Source organism: Lacerta agilis, chromosome 6 (genome assembly GCF_009819535.1).
Source record: "Lacerta agilis isolate rLacAgi1 chromosome 6, rLacAgi1.pri, whole genome shotgun sequence".
Classification (NCBI taxonomy): domain Eukaryota; kingdom Metazoa; phylum Chordata; class Lepidosauria; order Squamata; family Lacertidae; genus Lacerta; species Lacerta agilis.
In genome coordinates this window covers 62,922,723-62,947,762 of record NC_046317.1, presented here as the reverse complement: position 1 = coordinate 62,947,762, position 25,040 = coordinate 62,922,723, and the positions used below count along the sequence as shown (strand labels likewise).

General features: G+C 44.3%; 1 protein-coding gene across 3 annotated transcripts in view; it reads right to left on the bottom strand.

Moving 5' to 3' along the window:
• Window positions 1-643: 643 nt before the first annotated feature.
• The window catches only part of IGFN1 (immunoglobulin like and fibronectin type III domain containing 1), a 28,214-nt gene continuing 3,817 nt past the window's right edge, over window positions 644-25,040 (bottom strand). Inside the window, exons 5-25 of one of the 3 annotated variants that reach the window (XM_033153060.1) lie at window positions 24,742-24,789; window positions 24,550-24,595; window positions 23,318-23,495; window positions 22,610-22,726; window positions 21,042-21,213; window positions 18,825-19,097; window positions 17,227-18,054; window positions 17,122-17,178; window positions 13,534-14,385; window positions 12,897-13,021; window positions 12,481-12,622; window positions 11,230-11,526; window positions 10,021-10,320; window positions 9,638-9,811; window positions 8,169-8,297; window positions 7,057-7,359; window positions 6,292-6,380; window positions 5,078-5,273; window positions 3,698-3,997; window positions 2,560-2,886; window positions 644-1,461 (exon numbers count right to left, since the gene is read on the bottom strand). In XM_033153060.1, the coding sequence (XP_033008951.1) occupies window positions 1,448-1,461; window positions 2,560-2,886; window positions 3,698-3,997; window positions 5,078-5,273; window positions 6,292-6,380; window positions 7,057-7,359; window positions 8,169-8,297; window positions 9,638-9,811; window positions 10,021-10,320; window positions 11,230-11,526; window positions 12,481-12,622; window positions 12,897-13,021; window positions 13,534-14,385; window positions 17,122-17,178; window positions 17,227-18,054; window positions 18,825-19,097; window positions 21,042-21,213; window positions 22,610-22,726; window positions 23,318-23,495; window positions 24,550-24,595; window positions 24,742-24,789 (4,967 nt within the window). In that variant the 3' untranslated portion in view covers window positions 644-1,447. Of the gene's footprint in view, window positions 1,462-2,559; window positions 2,887-3,697; window positions 3,998-5,077; window positions 5,274-6,291; window positions 6,381-7,056; window positions 7,360-8,168; window positions 8,298-9,637; window positions 9,812-10,020; window positions 10,321-11,229; window positions 11,527-12,480; window positions 12,623-12,896; window positions 13,022-13,533; window positions 14,386-14,685; window positions 15,289-17,121; window positions 17,179-17,226; window positions 18,055-18,824; window positions 19,098-21,041; window positions 21,214-22,609; window positions 22,727-23,317; window positions 23,496-24,549; window positions 24,596-24,741; window positions 24,790-25,040 lie in introns of all 3 variants that reach the window. The other 2 variants (XM_033153058.1, XM_033153059.1) reach the window with 2 other exon arrangements.

Sequence of the window (25,040 nt, the reverse complement as noted above, 5' to 3'; positions counted from 1 at the left end):
CAATTAGCATTAAGGATCCAGTGTGATACCTGTGCATATTCATCACCTCATATCTGCTTTTTGAACGTCAATCATTCAGCGTGCTTTCACTAGACTTTGGTGGATTCTGACATCTCATAGAAAATCCACTAAAATAATGGAAGTTCTGTCTCGGAGACTGGTAGAAATTCAGCAACAGATATGTCCTTGGTTAATTCTGAGTGCAGACAAAGATTTGGATATTATTCCCTAGAGATGTCTTGTGACATGTCAGTTAAATCTGTCACTACAATATTTTTGCTAAAGAGTCCATCTGCTACTGAATTTGCGTTTGACTTATATTTGCATTTGACATTTTCTGAACTTTCCTTATATTACCTTACTAAGCATCTTTTGCTGTTCTCAATTAGGAAACTGTTAACTGAATACTTCTTTTTTAAATAATAATAATAATAATAGCAAGCTATTTTTCATAGCGTAAGTGAAAAACACAGAGATATCTTTGGCAGAGGGCCTCATTTCATTGAGACATTTGGAAAAGTATGAGGCTGAAACTCAGTGTTGAGCAAACACAAAAATCTTGCTTTGATTCTTGTTGATGAGGCAATTGCTATAGACCCAGGAAAAAATCTTATCTTAAAACAAACTTTTCTGTTTCAATCTTGTTCAAGCATCCATCCTCAATCCTATGAATACTGAATAGGTTGCATTGTCCCACTTCAATTCTTTGTTAAGCTTTCTAAAATTAGAGTTGGTTAAAACCCAAATGATGCTTGAAATTAGTAAGACATCTCATACATAAAATTTGGTGTTCTTGACAGAAGGATCCCACTAGTTATAAACTCTTCTACTCCCAATACATCCATAAAGCTCATGTTCTAATACAGCCACTGTGGGCACAGCCAAGCTATTTGAAATCCATTTGCCATGGGGCTGGTTCCAAGTGTTTTCTCTCACAATATCTTTATCCTACAAATTTAGCAATCTCAGCTACAGCCCAGTGGATATGAATATAAAATCCATTATTATTGCAGGACTACCTTTCCTTGTCATGACTTTCAGATGGGTATCCATGTTAGCCAGATGCAGCAGAAACAAAACAGAAAGTCCCGTGGTACCTTAAAGACCAATAAATTCGTTGTGAGGATGATGACTGTGGTGGCTCACAACAACTTTACTTCCATTAAAGTTATCATATTTCCATTAAAGTCTCAGATAAGTATACCGGGATTCCGCTCTTTGAAGGACCATTGGACAGAATTGCACACATGTTTTCAAAGGGCTTTCCTGTTATGGAAAACTGTAAAGAAAAGAACAGTTGCTGTTTTGACCTCACTTGCCTCACCAGATAGAATCTTCAGGCTGCTTAACAGAACAGTAAATATGTATTTTTCAGTAACGGCGTCTGTCTCACAGGAAAACGTTGTCACGCCACAGACTGTGCAAAGCTGGTTCCATGCAGACCATTCTAAAAAGCAGGTTCTTCCACAGGAAAAAAGAGAAAGAGACATATCACTTGGCATTTCTAGATTTTATATGATTAAAAGTGGAAAGTTCACAGAAAGGAATTGCATAGATTAGTTAAAGTCCACTGATTTATTTTTTTAAAATAGGATGTAGCCTATAAATTGCCTTAACATAAGACATGTACACTCATCATCCTAGGAATTAGAACATATACACAAGCAAATATGTTTGGTGTGTATGGGGTTGGGGAGGGGCACAGGTACAGTATACAAAGACTATTCCATGCATTATTGACTTGCAGGTGCAGGAACTTTATCTTGTATTTTGCAGCTGCAAGCAACCAAAAGAACAGTCTGCATTCTTGGGGGAGGTCAAAAGGAACTATGAAGGCACAGAATGAAGAAAGAAAACACTGCATTGAAACCATTGAAGCCACTTCCCCTTCCTGAATGCAACCTCACCTTAAATGCTTTGTGGAGAGTTGGGGTAGCCCCTGAGCAGATTTAGGGGGTAATGGGGGCATATGGGGGAGGAGAGGGAGGGGAAGTTGTTCTGCTCACACAATGGCTTCATTGGAATGGTGCCCATTGTGACCTTCACGTCTTGGTTTGAAAAATCTTCCAATTTCCTACTTATGTTCTAGTCTCAGCTGTCATCCCACTCCCCGCCTTCTGCTATTATTGGGTGAAATCTAATTTCTGCAGGCACAATTCTCAGAAAGACTCGTGATGAGGTAAGGTCACAGGCTCTCATCAAAGGACCTTTTGTCTCATGGGAAGTTTCACTGTGAGGCAACCAACCAAGCAGAGACAGAACAGCAATTGAACAAAAATAATTGCTGAAGCTGGATAGTTTCCTGTTGTTGGGTCAGGATTTGCCATGGTGCTTTTAAACACCCTGTCCACACCTTAAAAAGTATTGCCACCACCATAGAATTAATAGCTGAAATCAGGGAAGGGCTCTAGTTTGGACCAATAATATACAGTACCAATATATAGGGAGGCAAAATGCCCTAAGGCCAGACATTAAATGCTTATTTGCTTCATGGAAGTATACGGAGTGACTGGGATATGGGCTAACGATGCCATGCCACACCCACTCTTTAGCCTTTACCTTTTATGGTGACTTCAGCTTTGCTGACTGCTTGGCCTAGTTCATTGATGGCCACCACCTTGTACTGGCCTTCATCTGATGCTGTGACTCCTAGGATCACAAGAGACCAGACCCCAAAGTCATTTTTGCTGAAGAAGGTAGGATCCTGAGAGATATTCTTGCCATCTTTATACCACATCACATGAGGGACTGGATATCCAGTCACAGCACAACTCATGTGACAGTCAAATCCTAGAGTCACCACATGAGGTTTCAATGGGACGAGGAATCTTGGAGGCTGAGTTTGGTTGATCCCCCTGTATTTTGGGCTTCTGACTTCAAATTTACCTGTAAGATGCACAAAATGTTGAGTTAAGGGAATGACCATCACACAGTATACTTAACATTCATGTCTCATATGCAACTGGCAATATTGGCTAAAAACGGTGAGGATGCAGTAGTTTCTTTGGCAAAGTTCTGAGGTTCTACCAATAAAAAGTCAACAAGTTTGTTGACACTTTCTGCATGGTACGCAGAACACAATGACCAGAAACTCTCCCAAATGACCCCAGACACATGGAGATGCTATTACTCGACCATGCCTACTGTTCAGGTCTGCACCTTTCCATTTGGCTTTAGTGTATAGCAACTTAGAAAGCTGCCTAATACTGAGACAGGTCATTGTTCCATCTAGTTCCATATTATCTCCATTGCCTTGCAGTAGCTCTCTAGGGCAGGAATAGCCAACTTGGTGCCCTCCAGATATTGTGGTCTACAACTGCCATGAATCCTGGCCAGTGGACATGGTGGATGGGGCTAATGGGACTGAGAGTCTGAAACATCTGGAGTGAAAAATGCTGGCTAATGGGTTCTAGAGTTTCAGGCAAGATTCTTTGCCAGCCCTAATATGTCAGAGATTGAAGCTGAAAGCTTCTGCCTTCAAAGCAGAGTTTTTTTTCATCGGGAACTCACTGGAACCAAGTTCTGGCACCTCTCAGGTGAGTGTCATTGCCATTATAAGAGAACAAGGTGAGTTCTGGCACCTCTTTTTTTAGAAAAAGCTTCAAATGCTTCAAAGCATCATTTTATTTATTTATATGATACAGTGAATACACAGAGTAAACCAACAAGTACTGGTTTACTTTCAAAGCCTGTTTACCCTTTTCCCTGTGGATGACCCAGGGTTGCACTGTTTCAGAGGGCTCGCTGATTCCCATGCAATTCTTTGCCTGAACTCTGAAGTAGTATTCCCGGCCTGGGACAAAATTTGAGACAGTGCACTTGTTGGTGTAAATCAGGTCAGACACCAATTGCCAAGATCCTTTGCTCGCGTCCCGTCTCATGACCATATAATTCAGGGTGCCCTCTCTCTTCTCTGTTGGTGAGGGTTCCCAAATCAGAGTCACCGTGTCAGGGACCTTCTCAATTAGCTGTATAGGACCAGGAGATTCTGGGACATCTGCAAAGTGAAAATAAATAAAATCAGAAGGCAGAGCCAGAATTTTAAGATGGTGCAGTATAATAAGGTACAAGAGTATTGAAAAGAGGAAATCATGTCCATAGAATTTAGTCACTCATGCTGATGACCGCCCCTGATACAGTTACGTTAGGAAAAATGTGTATTGTGAACCACATTTTAAGGCTTGATATCTGCTGCAATTATACTGCTGAAATGGATAAAATGGACTGAGGTGGGTAACCAAGAGCTCGTTTTTGTATAGATGGACTGTAAAGTCCATTCAGTTCTGGTGCTCAAAAGAAATTCCTGAGCTTAAAATTCTTTCATTGAAGTATTGCATGTCTTTTACACCAGGCTCTAGTTTGGATTCTAGTAATAAAAAACAACAACCCCAAAGGAGATCCCGCAAGCCTGAAGTCTGTCCAAATCTACCCTAGTTTTTTCCAGGCCAGACTTGAGTTTGCCTATGTAGTCAAGCTGACAAACTACTTTCAGATGACCTAAACTATTGGCTACAACCAGCTACTGTCATCTTCTTTTTCTTTTTGTTAGTTAATGGTCAGCCTTGTTAAAAGTGAGGCATATAATTACCTCAAAGTTTTCACAATTAGTCTTAATATGCTGCTGACCCTGAGCTGCAGAGGTAAGGAGGGCTCGGCATTTCGTTTAAAAAGAATAAAAGCTAGGCAACACTAGCTTGGAGCTTGCTTGTGGAAGGAAGCCAGCTTTCACCCTCTTTGTCTCCCAGACAGAAATGCTCGTTGACAGTTGGTACAGCCATTTTTGTAAACTGTAAATGGAGGGGCTGACAGACTGTGATGCTTGCAGCTGGTGTCTTATTCCAATGCTGACAGTTGCCCATAAAGGACTCCTATGACATGTGATCCATGGTCCTTTTTTGGCATTGCTAAATATGCTGACTTGTGGCCTTTAAATGCCCTCATGGGCTGTATTTCCCCTCATGGACAATAGACACCTGTCTAGCTGAAGGATTATAGAGAGTATGGTATTGAACGAATTTTCCAAAAAGGGAATTCGATTGCAGATTGCGCGGTTGGAAACTCCTTGCACGGTCTTTACCTAGAACTTGGACTAGGAAGCTGAAAGTCTCTTTGTTTCCACGCTCAGTTTGGAGGGTGATGCTATAATGGCCACTGTCAGAAAAGTCAGCTGCTGGGATGATGAGTTGGCTCAGGCCTTCTCTGGTAGCTGTTGTGGCTTTTGCAGGCAGAGTAAGCCCATCCTTTAGCCAAACCACTTCAAGAGGTGGGGAAGCCTGGTGAATAGAAAAGAGATAGTAAACCTTTTGTAACTGGGCTGTGGAAGAATTCAGCTTTTGCAAATTCTGGTGTAAACTGGCCAGACACAAACCTCCTGAACTAATGTGCAGGTCAGAACATAGTTAATTTTCAGATTTTGTGCTAAACTCAATTTTGCAATGCACTTTTTGGCTCAAAAATGTATCAAAATCCATTTGAAATTGATATTTTGAGATAAAATACATCTAGAAATGTGTATTGTGTGAGAAAATCCATTCAAATATACAAATTTAAATATGTATTTAAGATGTGAATTTTCATGTAGATTAAAAAAACAAATCAATGGGAGAATGGGAGGAAACAGTTTTATGAACAAACACATGCAAACATGACATAGATGAGAAACAGCCTGAGCCATTATCCCTATTTTTCAGCTTCTGTTTTGACTTGAAATGTTCATTTTGGGCTTCTCAGAAGTACGTAAAGGGAAGAAGCGCTTGGGGGGAATGAAAGCTGCTGGAACTGCACTCCGGCTGAAAAAAGAAGCACTGAGTAACAAAATACTGTATACGTAGGACAGCGATGGACAACTTCTGTATTTCTCGAGACTACTTTATTTGCCATACAAAGATCTGAGGGCTGCAGAAACTCATCATTTCATAATGAAGCTACTGTCCACCCAGTAGTAAGAATCTCAAAGCAGTGGACAACACATAGACATAGAATATATTATACAGTGCTATATTACATATTTCTGGCACACAAAATCAAAAAAAGATGCAATATTAAACTGTATCTCTTGTTTCTTACAACCTGAACACTACCCCCCTTGAATGAATCTGTAAGCTATATATTTATGAAAAGATAAATGTAAAGTGATACACACACACACACACACACACACACACACAATGGTCCATGTTTGTTTAGCAAAATCTAGAGTGCATATTGTGCTCTTAGGTTTTTAACAAAAAAAAAGCATGGGAATGGATTTTGTGAATGCTGCACTTCTCAGAAAGGCTATACAGTACTTACTTCAAAGGGAATGCGCGCACGAATGGCATCCCCTGCTTTTACAATCATAAAGCTTTTGGTGGTGTCCTTTACTAAGAGTTTGGGATGAACTAAAATGGGAAAAAAATACATAAGTTAAAGACTTCACCTTGGATTATGAAATATGTTTGGCACTCTGCAAAAAATATTGAATGCCTAATAACACCATCCACTGCAAGTACTTTCTAGAAGCCCTACTCAACCTGAGAATTTTGTTTTCATGGCAGCAGCTTCAGCCTCTACAAGTGATTTAACAACTGATTCTTGAGTTACTTTTAAGGTATGATTTATTGTGGAAAAACTGCAACTAAATAGATTGCACTTTTGCGCCTGCCAATTATTGGAGGGTTCTGTCTTTGCCACAATTTGATTCGGCCATCTGCAATGGCCTCCTTAGGCATGAAGCTCGATCCAAGCTTTCTCAGGTAGTCTCCTTCAGTTTCTCTTTTCATGAAATGCAAGAAGGGCTGTAGTTCAGGAGCAGAGTTTCTGCTTTGAATACAGAAGGTCCCACACCCTTTTATTTTTGTTTATTTCTGAATTCCATTCATCACCTTTTGCTGCTTCCCTGGCCATCCCTCTAGTATTTCACCATGCAACTCTTCCTCGATCTGCCATCTATTCCCTATGTTTCATTCTCTACTGCTTTCCCCTGTTCCTAGTCTTCTACTCCTTGGGGAAGTCCCACATATTTTAGTCTCTGTATACCATGCATTACCAAAGCGAAAGCTGCACATTATGACTCACCTGGGGGAGGTACAGCTCGGACACAAGTGTCCAGTTCGACTGGCTCGCCAAAACCACCATCATTGACTGCTCTCACTCGTAGGAAGTACATCTCCCTGGCTTTTAGCCCTCTAACTGTGTATGTAGTCATTGGGATTGGAAGGGAATTACACTGGGTCCACTTCAGAGTGTCAGTGTGACGCATCTCTATAATGTAGCCTTTGGCATGACTTTCTTCCTCCGCTTCTGGCTTCGTCCACGACAAAGAGATGCTGCAGTAGTCAGTACTGATGACTTTAAGATCTCTCACTGCACCTGGTGGTTCTGGAAAGGGGATGACAGACTGGCATTTCAAAATTCCAATCAGTTTCTTTTTTCCTTGTTGTTCAATTCTGCCTCCCTTGGTTTACCTTTGCTCCCTTACTCTTTGTAATGTGTTAGTGCAGAAGCATACTGTCATGACAAACCCCACCCCTCTTTCCGGTAACTCTGGCAACCATCCCCTACCCTGCACCCAGTTCACTGGAAATTCTATAGCATGCATTCTGTAACAGACAGTAGAATTTGTGTATCAAATATATATTTATATACCAGCATCAAGAGTGGCTTGTTCTCCCTGCAGCGGTACTGCTGCTTATCTTGAGAGTACAGAGAAGGGGCAGTGTGCTGGCAAGATTGGGGCAGGTGCACCAGCAGAAATGCTAGATCTTGGCTGCATTGTTGCTGTCCTGGCCCCATCATAGGGAGCAACAGTGACATCAGTGCCAGGCGGCTACCTCACCCTGCTGGCCATGCCTGATTGGAACCCATACAGTTTTTATAAGATAACAAGTAGAAATGTCATTCTTTGGCTTGCTGTGTCCACCCTCCATGCCATTTCCTAGCGATTGTGGAGCTAGTGATTACTGCTGTCATTTGTTCTTTTCTCAAGCAAAGGGGCACATTTTCCATTACTGAGAGGGGTAATTGAGTACCGCTGCCTGAAACCCATATCCTAATTTAAACGTTAATTTGTCACTCGGCACATGATTTGTTGAGTGGATGAACACATTGAAACATTTTGTGCAACTTCTCTGTCTCCTGTTTTCCTATGCCATGCCCAGTAGGCTAGATAGGTAGACTGAATCACTTACTCATGGGATCCCGAGCAAAAGCAGCTTCTGACGGCGCACTAGTGTCACCTGCCCCAGCAGCATTAATGGCAGCCACACGGAATTCATACAGCAGACCCTCCTTCAGGTCAGTCACTGTGTACTTCCTGTCTGCAGAATTTAATAACATAATGAGAAATAATTATCCTCTTAAAAATATGGGGTTTTCTTTGGGGAGGGATTACAATGGTTATGTCAGGAAACCCCCCTCCCCACAGCTGGTGGAGTTGTGGGAGCGTTTGCAGTATAGAAAACCTCCTCGGCTTTTTACCAGCTCGTCCTCCCCCTCCTCAGCCGGAAGCGACCATTCCTCTAGTGGGGAGGGAGAGCCAGAGGCAGGAAGGCGGTGCAGGGGCTCTGACAGGATCGCAGAGCCTCAGCACCGAGGGGATAGGGGGGAACGGGGTCAGGTTCCCACGCTCCGAGGGCGCAGGCAGGAAGGACGTGGAAGGGGGAGGCGGGGGTTCAGAATCCCGTGCCTCTTTTGTTGGACAAAGAACCGGAAGGATTCATTCCTGGACTCTGCGGACGGATGAGATGGACGTTTGATCTTATGCTCCACTGTATATAGCTGTGCACAATAAAGAACTTAGTTTTAGAAGTTCTGCGTTTGGCGCTTTACTCATGAGCAACCACTGAACGTCCTTACAGGTTATCTTAGATGTATCCTGCTTTGAGTTCTGTAGTCAACAGATACAGGAGAAAAATGGAACTGAATGTTATTCCTACTCAAAGTGGTCCCATTGAAATTAATGGCCATGACCAACTTCAGGCCGTTAATTTCAGCGTGTGAGAAAACAAAGTTGACTGTATCCCAATGAGCATTGTCATGCACTCCTCTTTTTTCTTCTTTTTTTACAGAATGTAGTCCTCTATTAGAAAGAGACTTCTGTTTAAAGGGCTGTCTGCTCTAAGTCCCACTTAAGATAAAGAAGGGAGATCATAGAATTGGAAGGGACTAATTTACCTAATTATTTTCCCTACTATGGGAAAAAAATAGGTATAGGGATTGATGAGAACATTTGTGGTTATGTTCAGAAGGGAATTCTAATCAACAAAACTATCCAGTGAGCAAGGTTACTTAATTTAGTAACATATTTTAGGCAGGAGGTTAAAAGCCTTCACAAGGCAGCGAACAAAACATTTAAAATGCAAAACAGTTCATAAAATTAGAATAAAACCAAGCAGCTATTTGAGACACCATATTGTCAGCAAAAAGGGGCTTATTATAACCCTGCAAATATATTTTAAAATAGTTTCTACAGCATCACCCTAAAAGCATGAAGACCAGTGCCTTACTTTCCATAACACATATACTCATTTTTACTTATTCATCACTTTTATAAGTTGTCATTATACTACCAGAGCTAAATTGGAAACCTAAGAATACGTCTCAATATTCCAGTTCCTGTTGTAATGCCCTTTGGCCACTTTGCTCTATTACTGCTTACCTGTAATGGGCACATCAGTGACAGGTGTCCAGCTGTTGCTGCCCTTCTTGCACTTCTCAACACTGTAGCCCAAGATGCGGGAGTTGCCGGTCTTATGTGGTGCTGTCCATGAGAGTGTGACGGCACCCTTGCTGGTACTGACAATTTTGGGAGGAGCAGGAGGACCAGGAAATTCTGGGGGGGGGGATGCAGTTGCTCATTATTTAAACATTTATACTGCCTGTTAAGACAAGAGTAATTTCTAATCATAATTTCTAATTCAGCTAACAAGTACCACTAGGAGATGTCCATGCAATTTAGTTACACATCATTGGGGATCTGATGGGATGTTGAATGGTGGCCTGGCAAGCTGACAAACAAACATGCAGAAGGGTCCCTGTTACCTTTGGTAGCAGCCATCACTTCATCAGACTCGAGTGCCTCACCGGTACCCTCGGCATTCACTGCTCTCACTTTGAAGTAATAACTTTTGTCATGTTCTACTTTGTTGGTGGTGAAAACAGTGCTGCTTCCGCTGGTTTTCCCCAAGGTCACCCAGGTCTTTCTGCCAACCTGCTGCCTCTCAATAATATAACTCTGGATTGGTTTGCCACCATCGTCTTTAGGGGGCTTCCACTGGATAGTTATACTATTTGTGGAGCAGTCCACAACTTCGATGGGTCCCATTGGTGGTTGAGGCTTATCTGCATGGAGGAACAAAACACAGCTTATGGAAAAAGGTCTTTTGTGTCTGCTTGGTATTGGATTTGTTGCCATATCTTTTGAGTTAAGTGGACAAGATCAATGCAAGATGAAATATCAAGAGAGAGCTCACAATGACTTCTAGTTCTCATGATGGCTATATCTTACTTCCGGGATGATAGGTAGCATGCCTCTGAATACCAGTTCCTGGGGAACAAAAGTAGGAGAGGGTTATTGCCCTCATGTCCTGCTTGTGAGCTTCCCAGAGTCACCTGACACTGGTTGGCCACTGTGGGAAGTGGGATAACAAATCTGATCCAGCAAGGCTCTTCTTATGCAATGCTGGAAAAAATGATCTGTCAGCACTTTTTCTTATACTATTTATCAGTAGCATACTAATGTTAATATATCGTTCTTGTCCCTGTCCACACACTACTGCTGCTACCGCTTCTGGTTTGACACGGGAAATGGACTGCTCTGCAGCCAAGGCGCTTGAATGGGAGGATGCTGAGCTGCTTCCATCTCAATGATCCTGCAGTAGGCACTGGGATTTCCAACAGTAGGAGGCAGCAAGCAAGAGAGCAAGCAGGGAGGGGCAAAAATGTTTTATTTTCTGATATGCTAGAGACAGGCATTATTATCAAAAAGTACTTTCTGTGCTATTAACAACCTCTCTCTCTCTCTCTCTCTCTCTCTCTCTCTCTCTGTGTGTGTGTGTGTGTGTGTGTGTCTTCAACCTTAATCAAAATTGGTGCATGCTCTGCACTGCAACTACCTGCTTATAGGCACAATGTACCAATAAATATGCTCTCTATGCTTCAGCTTCCAGATGTGTGACACCATATGCAGGCCTTAAAGGCCCCCATAAAGTTGTCTTATGCCTTATGGCTAAAATACTTGGAGTCTCTCACCTATAACTACTAGTTTGAGAGTAGCTTCAGTGCTTCCACTCTCATTCTTCAGCTTCACTTTATAATCACCACAGTCCTTCCGATTAGCACTGGATATGGAGAGCCGGGTGAAGTTGTCTGAATAGTCAGTGCTGATCCTGGCATCATCCAGAAGTTCCCCTTCATCCTTTAGCCAAGTTGATCTGACTGGCTTCCGGCCTTCAAATGGGATCTTGACTATGGCATTCTTTCCTGCCTTTACTACTATAGGTTCCTTCTTCAGTTTTTCCAGAAGAGCAGAGTCAACATTTGGAGGGTCTGCACATAGAAATAAAAGGAACATGAATTAGCCCCAATATATGGATGCTCTGTGCTTATATTAAATAGCCCATGAGACCACAGGAAATAGTGATGCCTAATATTTTGCCAATGGTTGCCAGAACCTCAGAATTCACAGAATTCTTAAACTCTTTCAAAGTGCACCTCACTGAAAACTCACTGACAACGAAAGTCCTTTGTCACTAATCCAAGTATTTGATGTTGTTTTACTGCTGATAGTGTGCTTAGTACAAGTGGTGCAGTCTTCACTCAGAGGACATACAGACAAATTGTATTAGACCCCAGGGATGGGGAACAGGGTCAGAAGCTAAGTAACAGGCAGCAGGAAGCACTGCAACTGTAATGTAGGGAGTAAAGAAACAGAGGAATAGCAAGCAATGAGCCTGGTATGATTGATTTTTTTAAAGTGTTAAAAATGTGAATTCTCAGAAGGTATCTAAGTGAGTCAAGATTACAGACCTGTTGCAAGCCCTGTACAGCAATGTGGAAGAAGGTACAGAGGTCAAAGAGGGATAGAGAAATAAAAAAGGAAGGGAAAATAAACATTTGTGCAGCAGATGGCATGAGAATAGGTGCCATAGAAATGATGGAAAAGTCATGGGAGAAAATGTTAAGGGCAAGAACTAGATGTGATAGAGAGCCACTGTAGGGAAGTAAGGAGGAAGGGTAATTCACAATCAAAGCAACGGGGAGGAAGATTAGTTTAGCAGAGCCATTCTGAAATGACCAAGCTTCTCATGATGAAATGTCTCCCAGGTGATCCCTGCTCTCTGCTTTTGAGACAATGCAATCTGGTTTATGTGGATTATTAATTCAGTGACTTCATCATGCTTTCCAGCACTAGGTGTCCCACAAAATCATATAATACTAAGAGCATAATTCAACCAGTAGCAATTTTAGCACCATTTTCTTACTAGGCTTGACTAGACTTGCCTTCAACAAAAATAGATGCCTCTGTTCGGACTCCTCCAGCTTCGAATTTGTATTTTCCAGCATGGCTATCTCGTACTTCATCTATTAATAGTTTGTGGACTGGGCCCTCCTTCTCAATGGAGACTCCATCCTGGCCTGTTATCTTGCGGGGAGGTAGACAGAAGGTAAAGAAATATTCTCTCTCAGAAATTACATGGAACATTGTCATAAAGTCAGAAGTCAGCTATTTTTTCTAAACTGTTTTTAGACATGTCCCATTTTTGGTTGATAACAGCAAGAGACAAAGTTAGGCATTGTGTTCCTCCTGCTTGTTGTCTGCATTATGGAAGCTTTATTTCAAGATAAAGAATTAAAGTGAAAAAGATGAGTGTAAGACTAAAAAGACATTATTGATATGTTTACTGCTTTCAAGTTACCTTGAACCCATCTTTAAACCAAATTCCCTCAAGCTGGTCATTGTTGAGGCTGCAACTTAACACAGCTGGTTTTCCTTTCGGTGCATGGAGGTCAAATAAACCTTGGTTGAAACGGGGATGCGATTCTGTGCAAACAAAAGAGATAGAAGAGACTATTTTTAGAAAACATCTTTAAAAACATGAGAGATATTATAAACACAAATAAATGAAACAGGGACACAATAAATTACAGCAAGCCCACAACTTACATGAAGGTTCGGTTGCCGGGAACCGAACGCAAATGCAAAAACACGTAAAGCCAGGAATTCTCAGATGACCATCCCCTCACTCACAGACCACCTTCGCTTGCTCTCTGTGCACTTGCTAGGCCCTATCTCATTATCTGGTTCTCTGACTCCAACTCTCTAAAGACGTTCAAACACTCTCCCAGGGTGAGTACAAAGGCTGATGGGATTGCCAGCTGTTGTTTCCTGCTCTCCTGCTTTTTTCCTGACATTTTTTAAAAAGCGTATTTGAATTCCCCCCACATTTTTCCAATTTACATATATTTTTTTGATCACCTGCATAAAGTTGTGGTCGCGTTAAAAAAAAGTGAGCATTAGTTGTGGGCTTCCTGTATTCATAAATATATAAATACCTCTAACATCCTCTTCAAGAAGACTTCCTCCTCTCCCTTTCCTGTCCCTGGTTCTTGAAATATCAGATGAAGTAAGTTGACTGGCATCTAAGTCAGACAGCTGTCTTCTTCTGTCACCAGCATGGGTTCCAGCATCAGAAAGGCCAGAAAACTGTCCAAAGCCCAGGAACTCTTCACCAGGAATGCCTGACATATTCTCACACAGTGATCCATCAACACCTCTAACTCCTGGACCAACACCAAATCCACCTAGCCTACCATCCCTACCATCCAACCAACCTTCACCAGCACCAGTTCCACTAACCCTGCAATCCTTACCTATCCCTCCTTCACCATAACCCTCACCTGATATACCATACTTGGTGCCAGTTCCTGCAGTTCGATCCATCATGCTCATGCCTCCTAATGCAGTGCCAGCACCACCAGCCTCAGTTCCATGTAAAGTACCTGCCTGACCATAAAGGTCACCGGTGCTCCCTACACCTCTTAACCCAACACCACCAACCCCAGGAAGCACACCATCCTTACCAGGGTGACCTCTCATACCTTCTGCGCCAGAAACACCAGTACTGTCAAGCATGCTGTCTATGCCACCAACTCCACCAATGCCTGGTCTACTTGGCATTCCATCCTTACCATAGAGCCCACCTACTCCACCAGCACCACCAGGTCCACCAGCACCAGCTCCACCTAACATACCATCCTTGCCATAAAGTCCACCTACTCCCCCAGCACCACCTACTCCACCAGCACCACCAGGTCCGCCAGTCCCAGCTCCTGTTAACATACCATCCTTACCATAAAGTCCACCTACTCCCCCAGCACCGCCAGCTCCCCCAGCACCAGCTCCACCTAGTATTCCATCCTTGCCGTAGAGTCCACCTACTCCACCAGCACCACCTACTCCACCAGCACCACCAGGTCCGCCAGTCCCAGCTCCACCTAACATACCAGCCTGACCATAAAGTCCACCAACTCCCCCAGCATCACCAGGTCCACCAGCACCAGCTCCACCTAACATACCATCCTTGCCATAAAGTCCACCTACTCCCCCAGCACCACCTACTCCACCAGCACCACCAGGTCCGCCAGTCCCAGCTCCACCTAACATACCAGCCTGACCATAAAGTCCACCAACTCCCCCAGCAGCACCAGCTCCACCTAGCATCCCATCCTTGCCATAAAGTCCCCCTACTCCACCAGCAGCACCTAGTCCACCAGCACCACTAGGTCCGCCAGCACCAGTTCCAGCTAACATACCATCCTTGCCATAAAGCCCCCCTACTCCACCAACACCACCAGGTCCACCAGCACCAGCTCCACCGAGTATCCCATCTTGGCCATAAAGTCCACCTACTCCACCAGCACCACCAGGTCCGCCAGCACCAGCTCCTCCTAACATACCATCCTTACCATAAAGTCCACCTACTCCACCAACACCACCAGGTCCACCAGCACCAGCTCCACCGAGTATCCCATCTTGGCCATAAAGTCCACCTACTCCACCAGCACCACCAGGTCCGCCAGCACCAGCTCCTCCTAATATACCATCCTTACCATAAAGTCCACCTACTCCACCAGCACCACCAGGTCCGCCAGCACCAGCTCCACCTAACATACCAACCTGACCATAAAGTCCACCAACTCCACCAACACCACCAGGTCCGCCAGCACCAGCTCCTCCTAAAATACCATCCTTACCATAAAGTCCACCTACTCCACCAGCACCACCAGGTCCGCCAGCACCAGCTCCACCTAACATACCATCCTGACCATAAAGTCCACCTACTCCACCAGCATTGCCAGCTCCGCCAGCACCGCCAGCACCAACTCCACCTAGCATCCCATCCTTCCCGTAAAGGCCTCCAACTCCACCAGCAGCATCTAGTCCACCAGCACCACCAGGTCCACCAGCACCAGTTCCACCTAGCATTCCATCCTGACCATAAAGTCCACCTACTCCACCAGCATTGCCAGCTCCACCAGCACCGCCAGCACCAGCTCCACCTAACATACCATCCTGACCATAAAGTCCACCTACTCCACCAGCATTGCCAGCTCCGCCAGCACCGCCAGCACCAACTCCACCTAGCATCCCATCCTTCCCGTAAAGGCCTCCAACTCCACCAGCACTGCCAGGTCCACCAGCACCAGCTCCAGCTAACATACCATCCTTGCCATAGAGTCCACCTACTCCACCAGCACCACTAGTTCCCCCAGCACCAGCTCCACCTAGCACCCCATCCTTGCCATAAAGTCCCCCTGCTCCACCAGCAGCACCTACTCCACCAGCACCACCAGGTCCACCAGCACCAGTTCCAGCTAACAAACCATCCTTGCCATGAAGTCCCCCAACTCCACCAACAGTACCTACTCCACCAGCACCACCATGTCCTCCAGCACCAGTTCCAGCTAACATACCATCCTTGCCATAAAGCCCCCCTACTCCACCACCACCACCAGGTCCACCAGCGCCAGCTCCACCTAGCATTCCATCCTGACCGTAAAGTCCACCTACTCCACCAGCACCACCAGCTCCACCAGCACTGCCAGCACCAGCGCCACCTAACATACCACCCTTACCATAAAGTCCACCTACTCCACCAGCACCACCAGGTCCACCAGCACCAGGTCCACCTCGCATCCCATCCTGGCCATAAAGTCCCCCAAATCCACCAGCACCATCAGTGCCAGCTCCATTTAAAGTACCATCCTTCCCATAAAGTCGACCTACACCACCAGCACCACCAGGTCCACCAGCACCAGCTCCACCTACCATCCCATCCTTGCCGTGAAGTCCACCTACTCCACCAGCACCACCTACTCCACCAGCACCACCAAGTCCGCCAGCACCAGCTCCACCTACCATCCCATCCTTACCATAAATTCCACCTACTCCACCAGCACTGCCAGGTCCACCAGCACGTGCTCCACCTAACATACCATCTTGGCCATAAAGTCCCCCAAATCCACCAGCACCATCAAGTCCACCAGGTCCACCAGCACCAGGTCCACCTAGCATCCCATCCTTGCCATAAAGTCCCCCTACTCCACCAGCACCACCAGGTCCACCTAACACACCATCCTTACCATAAAGTCCACCAACACCGCCAGCTCCCCCAGCACCAGCTCCACCTAGCATCTCATCCTTGCCGTAGAGTCCACCTACTCCATCAGCTCCACCTAGCATCCCATCCTTGCCGTAGAGTCCACCTACTCCACCAGCACCACCAGCTCCACCTAGCACCCCATCCTTGCCGTAGAGTGCACCTACTCCACCAGCACCACCAGCTCCACCTAGCATCCCATCCTTGCCATAAAGTCCCCCTACTCCACCAGCACCACCAGGTCCACCTAACACACAATCCTTACCATAAAGTCCACCAACACCGCCAGCTCCCCCAGCACCAGCTCCACCTAGCATCCCATCCTTGCCGTAGAGTCCACCTACTCCACCAGCACCACCAGCTCCACCTAGCACCCCATCCTTGCCGTAGAGTCCACCTACTCCACCAGCACCACCAGCTCCACCTAGCATCCCATCCTTGCCGTAGAGTCCACCTACCCCACCAGCACCACCAGCTCCACCTAGCATCCCATCCTTGCCATAAAGTCCCCCTACTCCACCAGCACCACCAGGTCCACCTAACACACCATCCTTACCATAAAGTCCACCAACACCGCCAGCTCCCCCAGCACCAGCTCCACCTAGCATCTCATCCTTGCCGTAGAGTCCACCTACTCCACCAGCACCACCAGCTCCACCTAGCATCCCATCCTTGCCGTAGAGTCCACCTACTCCATCAGCCCCACCAAGTATGCCATCCTTACCATAAAGTCCACCTTCTGTGCCAGCACTGCCCAGTCCACCAGCTCCACCTAGCATCCCATCCTTGCCATAGAGTCCACCTACTCCACCAGCACCACCAAGCATGCCATCCTTACCATAAAGTCCACCTTCTCTGCCAGCACTGCCCAGTCCACCAGCTCCACCTAGCATCCCATCCTTGCTGTAGAGTCCACCTACTCCACCAGCACCACCAGACCCAGCTCCTGGCCCACCTGCTCCAATAAGTGTGGAACCCCCTGAAGTTTGCAGTCCACCTGCATCTCTAGATCCAGCTCCTGTGCCACCTAACATAGCATCTTTACCATGCAGTGAACCCATGCCAGCCAAACCACCCATTCCTCCACTAACACCATTTCCAGTATGTCCCATATGTTCACTACTACCACCAGCAAATCCAGAAAACTCATGCCCTTCTCCCACGTCTATCCCCACCCCAGAAAACTGTCCCATCCTCCCATCTCTGTTGGCTCCTCCTCTTCCCAAAGACCCATCTTTTCCTAAGGAACCACAAGATTCTCCTTCGCCAGCTTGGCCATTCTTATACTGGCCATCCTGCTCGTCATGCCCTTGTCCTTGACGAAGTTTCTTTGCACGGTCTTCATCTAGCTGTTTCTTGCGCCATCCAGTTATATCATCACTATCTCCTTCAGTCTGCTTTCTCTTTCCTTTAGCTGCATTGTAAACATATCGCTAGTCAGCTTAAATTAGTTCACAGCCATGTACAAGAAATAAATGGGAAAACAAGGGGGAAACTAAGGTAGTGCAAAATAATTCTGTTTTAATCAGAACCATATTAAGGAAATGGATGTGATGCCACCCACTGCGTGCATGGCATTTTATTCTGTATCATGATCAATATTATACATGAATTTTGTTAGTTAGTTTGTTTTAAGTGAAGGAAATTGCCTCTTATTTCCAAATAGTTACTGGCATTAAGAAAAACAACCAAAATGGCATTATAGGCCACAAATCAAAGCCACGCCCACTAGATTGACTCATAGCTTTAACAATGGTATGGACAAGTGAATAAAGGTTAAGGCCTATCAATGAATACTGGCCATGGCAGCTAAAATGGATCCTTTATATCTCTTTCTGCTAGTGTTGGAGACAGTGTGCTGGGATAGATGAACTGTTGGCGTTTTTACAATTTAAGAAAGTTTTCTATAGAACTCCTTTCCTTTAAAACAATGACATTTCTATTACATGTTAAACATGCTAGACAGGAAAGCACAAGCAAAATGAAAGGATTGCTATTTAAAGTTACTGGTGTAAGAAATAAGGACAATAGGCCCTAAGGTTTCTTCCAATATCTATCCCATTTAAATCAGCCTGCACAATCAGTCCTTGGATGTAGAACCCTGAAGTGCTGCTATGAGGGAATGGGGTACCCCACTTCACGGTAGATTATAATGCGAGAAATCAAGATTAGATCACCACTCACATTCAACCTCAAGCCAGGCACTTGAAGAGCGGTTTCCAATATCAATGGTGTAAGTCCCCTTGTCAGAGGCTTGGGTGTTTTTGATGATTAGGCGGTGAGTTAGGCCATCTTCCGAGACCGAAATTTCATACTTGTCATTGGACTCTAGAATACGGTCTCTGTGCAGCCACGCAGCGTTGGAGCAGGGTTCGTAGAGAGTGCACTGAAAGACAGCATTTCCTTGCTCGTGGCATCTCACCTCACCAAGAGGATAGCGAAAACTTACTGGGATGGCTGCAATACCAAATTGATGTTAAACAGACATGCAACAGATTCTGACCACAGGGCAGCTTTGGAAGAGCAGTGAGATGGATGGAACGTGGGGAAATCCGGTTTCATTCAGCAGCGAGTGAGGGCTTAGTATCTGCCTTCCAAAATTACCCAAACAAATGCTAAAACCTGAGCAGAACTTCTAGCCCTGATTTGGCAACAAAACACCCTGATAGTCTGATATGGGCTGCATGTGAAACCCTCAGAGAAATTTATCTGCCTTTATTCATGCAGCAATCTTTAACCCTCAGAGTTTACATTAAAGCTTGTGAGATGCTCTAATGTCAGCTGGGGCTCCATATCTAGACTGTAGCTAGGTGCTATCATGTTTTTGTTTTTTGGTAAAATGAGGTCTTAAAACCTCATGTTTGGTAAAATATACACAACTATGCAATTAGAAACCAGCCGCTTCTGCCTTCTAATCAAGTTCTCAGCCTACACAACACCTTTCTATTAATGCTGAGCTCAGTCACAAAAGTGAGAGCTGCTTCACATCTTATGAGGCATTTGATCCAACATGGGTATAAATCCTTGGCATTTGTGTTTGTGTACTATGTGCATCAAAAAGATGCAACTGATTCACGAGGTTACAGTTATAGCCTTTAAAAGAATAACATGTGAAGAAGCCCCGAGGCCTTAGTTTGAACATTTGTTTTCATTGTTAATTTTTCATTGTTAATTTTTAACACTAGGAAGAGGGCAATCCTATGCATCCTGCAACCCTGAGGGTAAGCACAGGACTTGCTTCTGAGAGACCATGCATAGGATTGAGCTGTAACTTTGAGATTTAATTACAGCTGAGACTAGGGGTGTGCAAGAATTCCCCCCCCCCGGTAGTTATAGCAATTTTGTTATTAAAACCTCACTCATTTAGTGATTCATTAATTAATAATCACATTCATTTTCATTATTATTTAATTCATTGTCATTATTTTCATTTGTTCTTGGTTTTCCCCTGCCTTCTATGGGACTTCTATGGCACTTCTTCTCCTTGTTACTCTGTGTTTTCCAGTTGGCATGAAAATATCAAGCATTTCATTCCCTTTCTAAGGAATCAGACCTGCTAAATTTCAGACAGATAGGAAAAATGGTCCCTGTTTCAAGACTAGACTAAGTATCAACTAATCTCTCTCTGTCTAACTACAGCGGTACCTTGGTTCTCAAACTTAATCCATTCCAGGAGTCTGTTCAACTCACAAAACCGTTTGAAAACCAAGGTGCGGCTTCCAATTGGCTGCAGGAGCTTCCTGCACTTAATCGGAAGCTGTGGAAGCCGCATCAGATGTTCAGCTTCCAACAAACATTTGCAAACTGGAACACTAACTTCTGGGTCTGCAGCGTTCGGGAGCTGATTTGTTCAACAACTAAGCTGTTCAGGAACCAAGGTACCACTGTATAAATCATTAACTAAGGACTCATCCACACTTCTGCTTCTCCCATGCCCGGAAAGCATGGGTCTGAGTGGTTTTCTGCTTGTCCTGCACTTTCTAACCATGGGTCTGAGTGGTTTTGCCCTTGTCCATTCTTTAGCGATAAATCGGAGAAAACATGATTGGCATTTGGTCCAATTTAGCAGTAAAGACATTGTGTTTTTCCAGGTGAAAGCAAGTCTGGATGAGCGCTTTGGGAATGGGGAAGTTAAGAAAACTACCGCAGCTCAACCAGTAATCTTCATCTGATCTATACCTGCTGTTAGTAGGAGATGAATGGTTTCAAACAAGTCATAAATGAGCAATGAATGAATATATGATATTTGGAATTCATCCAGAACTCTGGCATTTGTTTCTTTACTAGTAATATCAAATGAAATGAGTGGCCCCCATTCATTTCAATTTTTTTCATATGTTATGAAACAAATGCACACCCCCTCCAGGTTCTGTGCACAACCCCATGGTCACGAAGCCTTACATTCTGCTTCCAGCTCAGTTGAGAAAACATCTACATCTTCTACTTTGATCTGGTACACGCCAGCATCTTCTGGCTGCAGATCGTTGATGATAAAATTGTACTTTTTGCCAACCTGTCGCAGGCAGTGCTTTGTGTTGTCACTGTCAAATCCAAAATTGATCATCTGGCCATCCTGGAGGGAGGAAGGAAAGAGAATAAATTCACAGGAAGAACAATCGGAATCATCTTGCAAATGATATAAACCAAAGTCCAAGCAAAACTATCCTTGCAAATGGATCCTTTCAACAAATCGACAGGTGACAAAGATTCCATGAATCCTCTATAACTAGGAATCATTGGTGGCCCCACACACAAACAAAAAACCAAGCTAACCAGGGATTATAATGAACACGAATATGTAAATATTGAGTTTTGAGAATTTGGGCTGTCAGCATCAGGAACAGGTATTCATAAGAACAGGGGTCAGCAAACGTTTTTAGCAGGGGGCCGGTCCACTGTCCCTCAAACCTTGTGGGGGGCCAGACTATATTTTGGGGGAAAACAAAACAAAAATGAATTCCTATGCCCCACAAATAACCCAGAGATGCATTTTAAATAAAAGGACACATTCTACTCATGTAAAAACACGCTGATTCCCGGACCGTCCGCGGGCCGGATTGAGAAGGTGATTGGGCCAGATCCGGCCCCCGGGCCTTAGGTTGCCTACCCATGCATAAGAACATAGGAAGAGCCTGTTGGATCAGGCCCATGGCCCATCTAGTGCAGCATCTTGTCCTCAAAGTGGCCAACCAGTTGCCTGTGGGAAAGCAGCAAGCAGGACCCACCCAAGCACAACAGCACTTTCTTCTGCTGTTTCCAGCAATTGCTATTATTGCCTCTGACCATGGAGGTAGAGCAAAGCCATTGATAGATCCTCCATAAATTTATCTAATCCTCTTTTAAAACCACCCCAGTTGGGGGGCATCACTGCCTCCTGTGGGTGAGAGTCTCATTGTTTAACTATTTGTTTGTACCCCATCCATCTGACTGGGCTGCCCCAGCCACTCTAGGTGGTGGGTATGTGCTACATGAAAAAGTTATGTCTTTTATCTGTCCTGAATCTTCTAATATTCAAGTTCACTGGACGTCCAGTGAGTACTAGTGTTATGAGAGGGGGAGAAAAACTTTTCCCTATCCAGTTTCAATATACCATGTGTAACTTCTGTCATGTCACCTCTTACCTTTGCTCTAAACTAAAAGGCCCAAACACTACCTCTCACCATAGGAGAGTTGTTCCATCCCCATATCATTTTGACTGACCCTTTCTGAACCTTTTCCAACTCTACAGTATCCTTTTGGAAGGTTATTGTGTCATTGTTACTCCTCCTAAAGAGGAAGATGCAGATGCCATGCTTTCACTTTAACACATTCCCTTCTGATATTTGTTTATACTGTAGGACTATATATATACTGCATAGTATAGCATGGAATCAAACAGTGCTGCTATACATTTCTCAGTTTCTCTCCTGAGCTATCAGCCCAGATGTCTGATATGGTACAACTCTGTGACTTCACTTAACCTTCCTTACCTTGTATAGGTAAATTCTACTTTCCGGATTTTTCAGTTCCATCTCTAGGTCAAATGAAGCATTTCCTTGCACCTCATTGACTCTGACATGCCTCAGGTTTCTGAGGTTGAGTAGATACTGCAAAGAGCAAAGAGGAGATGAAAGCACAGGGATATAATAGGGGATTTCCAGGACTATTAACACTGCTTAAATGGGGTACCACCTGTTCTGAGGACAACCAAGCCAATTATTTCAACAGCAGCAAGCAGGATTACCGTTTCGATGCTTTTTAGATGAATCTGGGTGCTCTCCTTTCTAAGGAGAATGTGCTGTGGAAAACAAGCCCAAGCCTTGAGGCAAGTTCACTATAATACCCAGAGCCTTGGCAATAAAGTTTTAAATTCCACCCAGAGATCTGTGACTGGGTCATTTAATCCATATGGGACCTTCAGAAAAACTTATTCAATTCTGAATTTGTGACACAGATAACGTCATAATTCAGTGGTAAAGCATCTGCTTTGCAGGCAGAATTTCCCAACAACAGTCCTCAGGCATCTCTAGATAGGACTGTGAGAGATCCCTGCCTTCAATCTTGAGGAGCTGCTGGCAGCCAGTGTAGAAAATACTGAGCCTGGTGGACCAATGGCCTGACTCAGTATAAGACAGCTTCTTCTTCTTTCTATGAAATGCAACATGATGAGGATTTGCCTCCCTAGATTCTGGCCTTACCTGTGCCTGCTTGTCCTCTCTCTCCTTCTTCATCTCCTGAAGCTTCCTCAGCATCCCACGGAAGTCAACAATGCCATACTTCAGGCAGATCCTTTCATAATCTTTCTTATCTGCATTCAGCAATAACTGCCAGATCTGTTCCATATCGATTTCCTTCTTTGGAGCACTTGAAGGTGCTCTGAGAGAGTTAAGTACCAGGAAGAGAAACACTGATTATATGTGAATGGCAGGAGACATCTTTCTCAATATGTATATGTGGTGTGGTGTTTTGGGGGGTGTGGTGTGGGGAGTTGCTTTTCATTCCAAACCCTCTTCAGAATCTGAGGCAAATCCACTAGGAACATACTAGTGGGACCCCATTGGTTTTCTTTAATGACACCATATACAGCCTCCTCTGTTTATGAGAAATAAGGTGCATTTCAAATGAGGATGTTTGCAGCTAATGGCAGAATTGCACTCACCAGGTGGCATTATTAAGTACAATACATTATTTCTACAAGCTAAAATAACTCTGCTTTGGAAGATCTTACCTGGGGAGATGTTGGGCTTCCACCATTTGGAATCATGAAACAGTAATTTATTAAGATGTTTTAAGCTTATCTGTACACAGAGTGTTTATTATTGACGTATTACATTTATAGCTCCCTTTTCTTCCATGGAGCTCACCACGGTATACACAGTTTACCCCTTCCTCATTTTATCTTCACAGAACCCTGTGAGGTAGGGTAAGTTGAGAGACTCCCACTGGCCCAAGGTCAACCCATGAGCTCCATGGCTGAGTGAAGATTCAAACTCTGGTCTCTTAGGTCCACTAACCAATGCACCACACTGGCTCTCCCCTTAATATTAATTTTACAATCTTAAACAAATGGTAAAAACAGAAGACCACATCGATGTCCCCCCACCCACCCCCACCCCCAAATTTACTTAAGCAAAAAGGTTATAACTTCAGGAGAAAGAGATACAAAAAAACTGCAAAACAAGACCAATTGTATAAGGAACCATACACTACTGACAGCAACATCTATTGGGGACTGATCCCTATTACTGTCAGAAGCAAGATATCTGCTTATCATATACTGGTGTTCATGAACATTTTCTGCAGAATATCTGTTCATATAACGCCCTCTGCAAGTGGGACTTGGGACTTGGTCAGCCATATCATATTTTTTGGAAGACAGGGACCCCCTTCCCTCTGCTTTATAAAACAACCTGTTCTTGGAAACACTCACAGTTTCTTTAATGTTTTTCTGAAGTCCTGGAGCTCCTTCTTCAGGTCTGTAAGATTTTTTTTAAAAAAAGAATTGGCATGCAATGAAAATGGGGCTTCCTTAACCCAAAGTTTAATAAGAGCATTGATGTGGTCGATGTATTATCAAGTGGCAAAGTCTTGGCTTGTGAGGCTCCAGACCAATGCAGCTTACCTGTCCGTGGTGCAGAAGAAGTCTGTTTCGCTTTCTTCTTGAAGCCGACTGATCAGTTATGGCAAGAGAAGAAAGGAGAGGAGGGAGAGAAATCAAGAGGGAAGGAGAATTCCTTAATTAGCAATGTAGTTGCAGGAATGCCTCCTCTAAGCATTAACAGTTGTTACAATTTAGAAGTTAAGCACACCCAAGCCTCACAGAATTCTTAGGGCTTAAGTGTACAGTTCATACATATACTAACTTCAGTGAGACAAGCATGGTTCGTTTTGTATTAGTCGAACTGGGAAATGCATAATCTG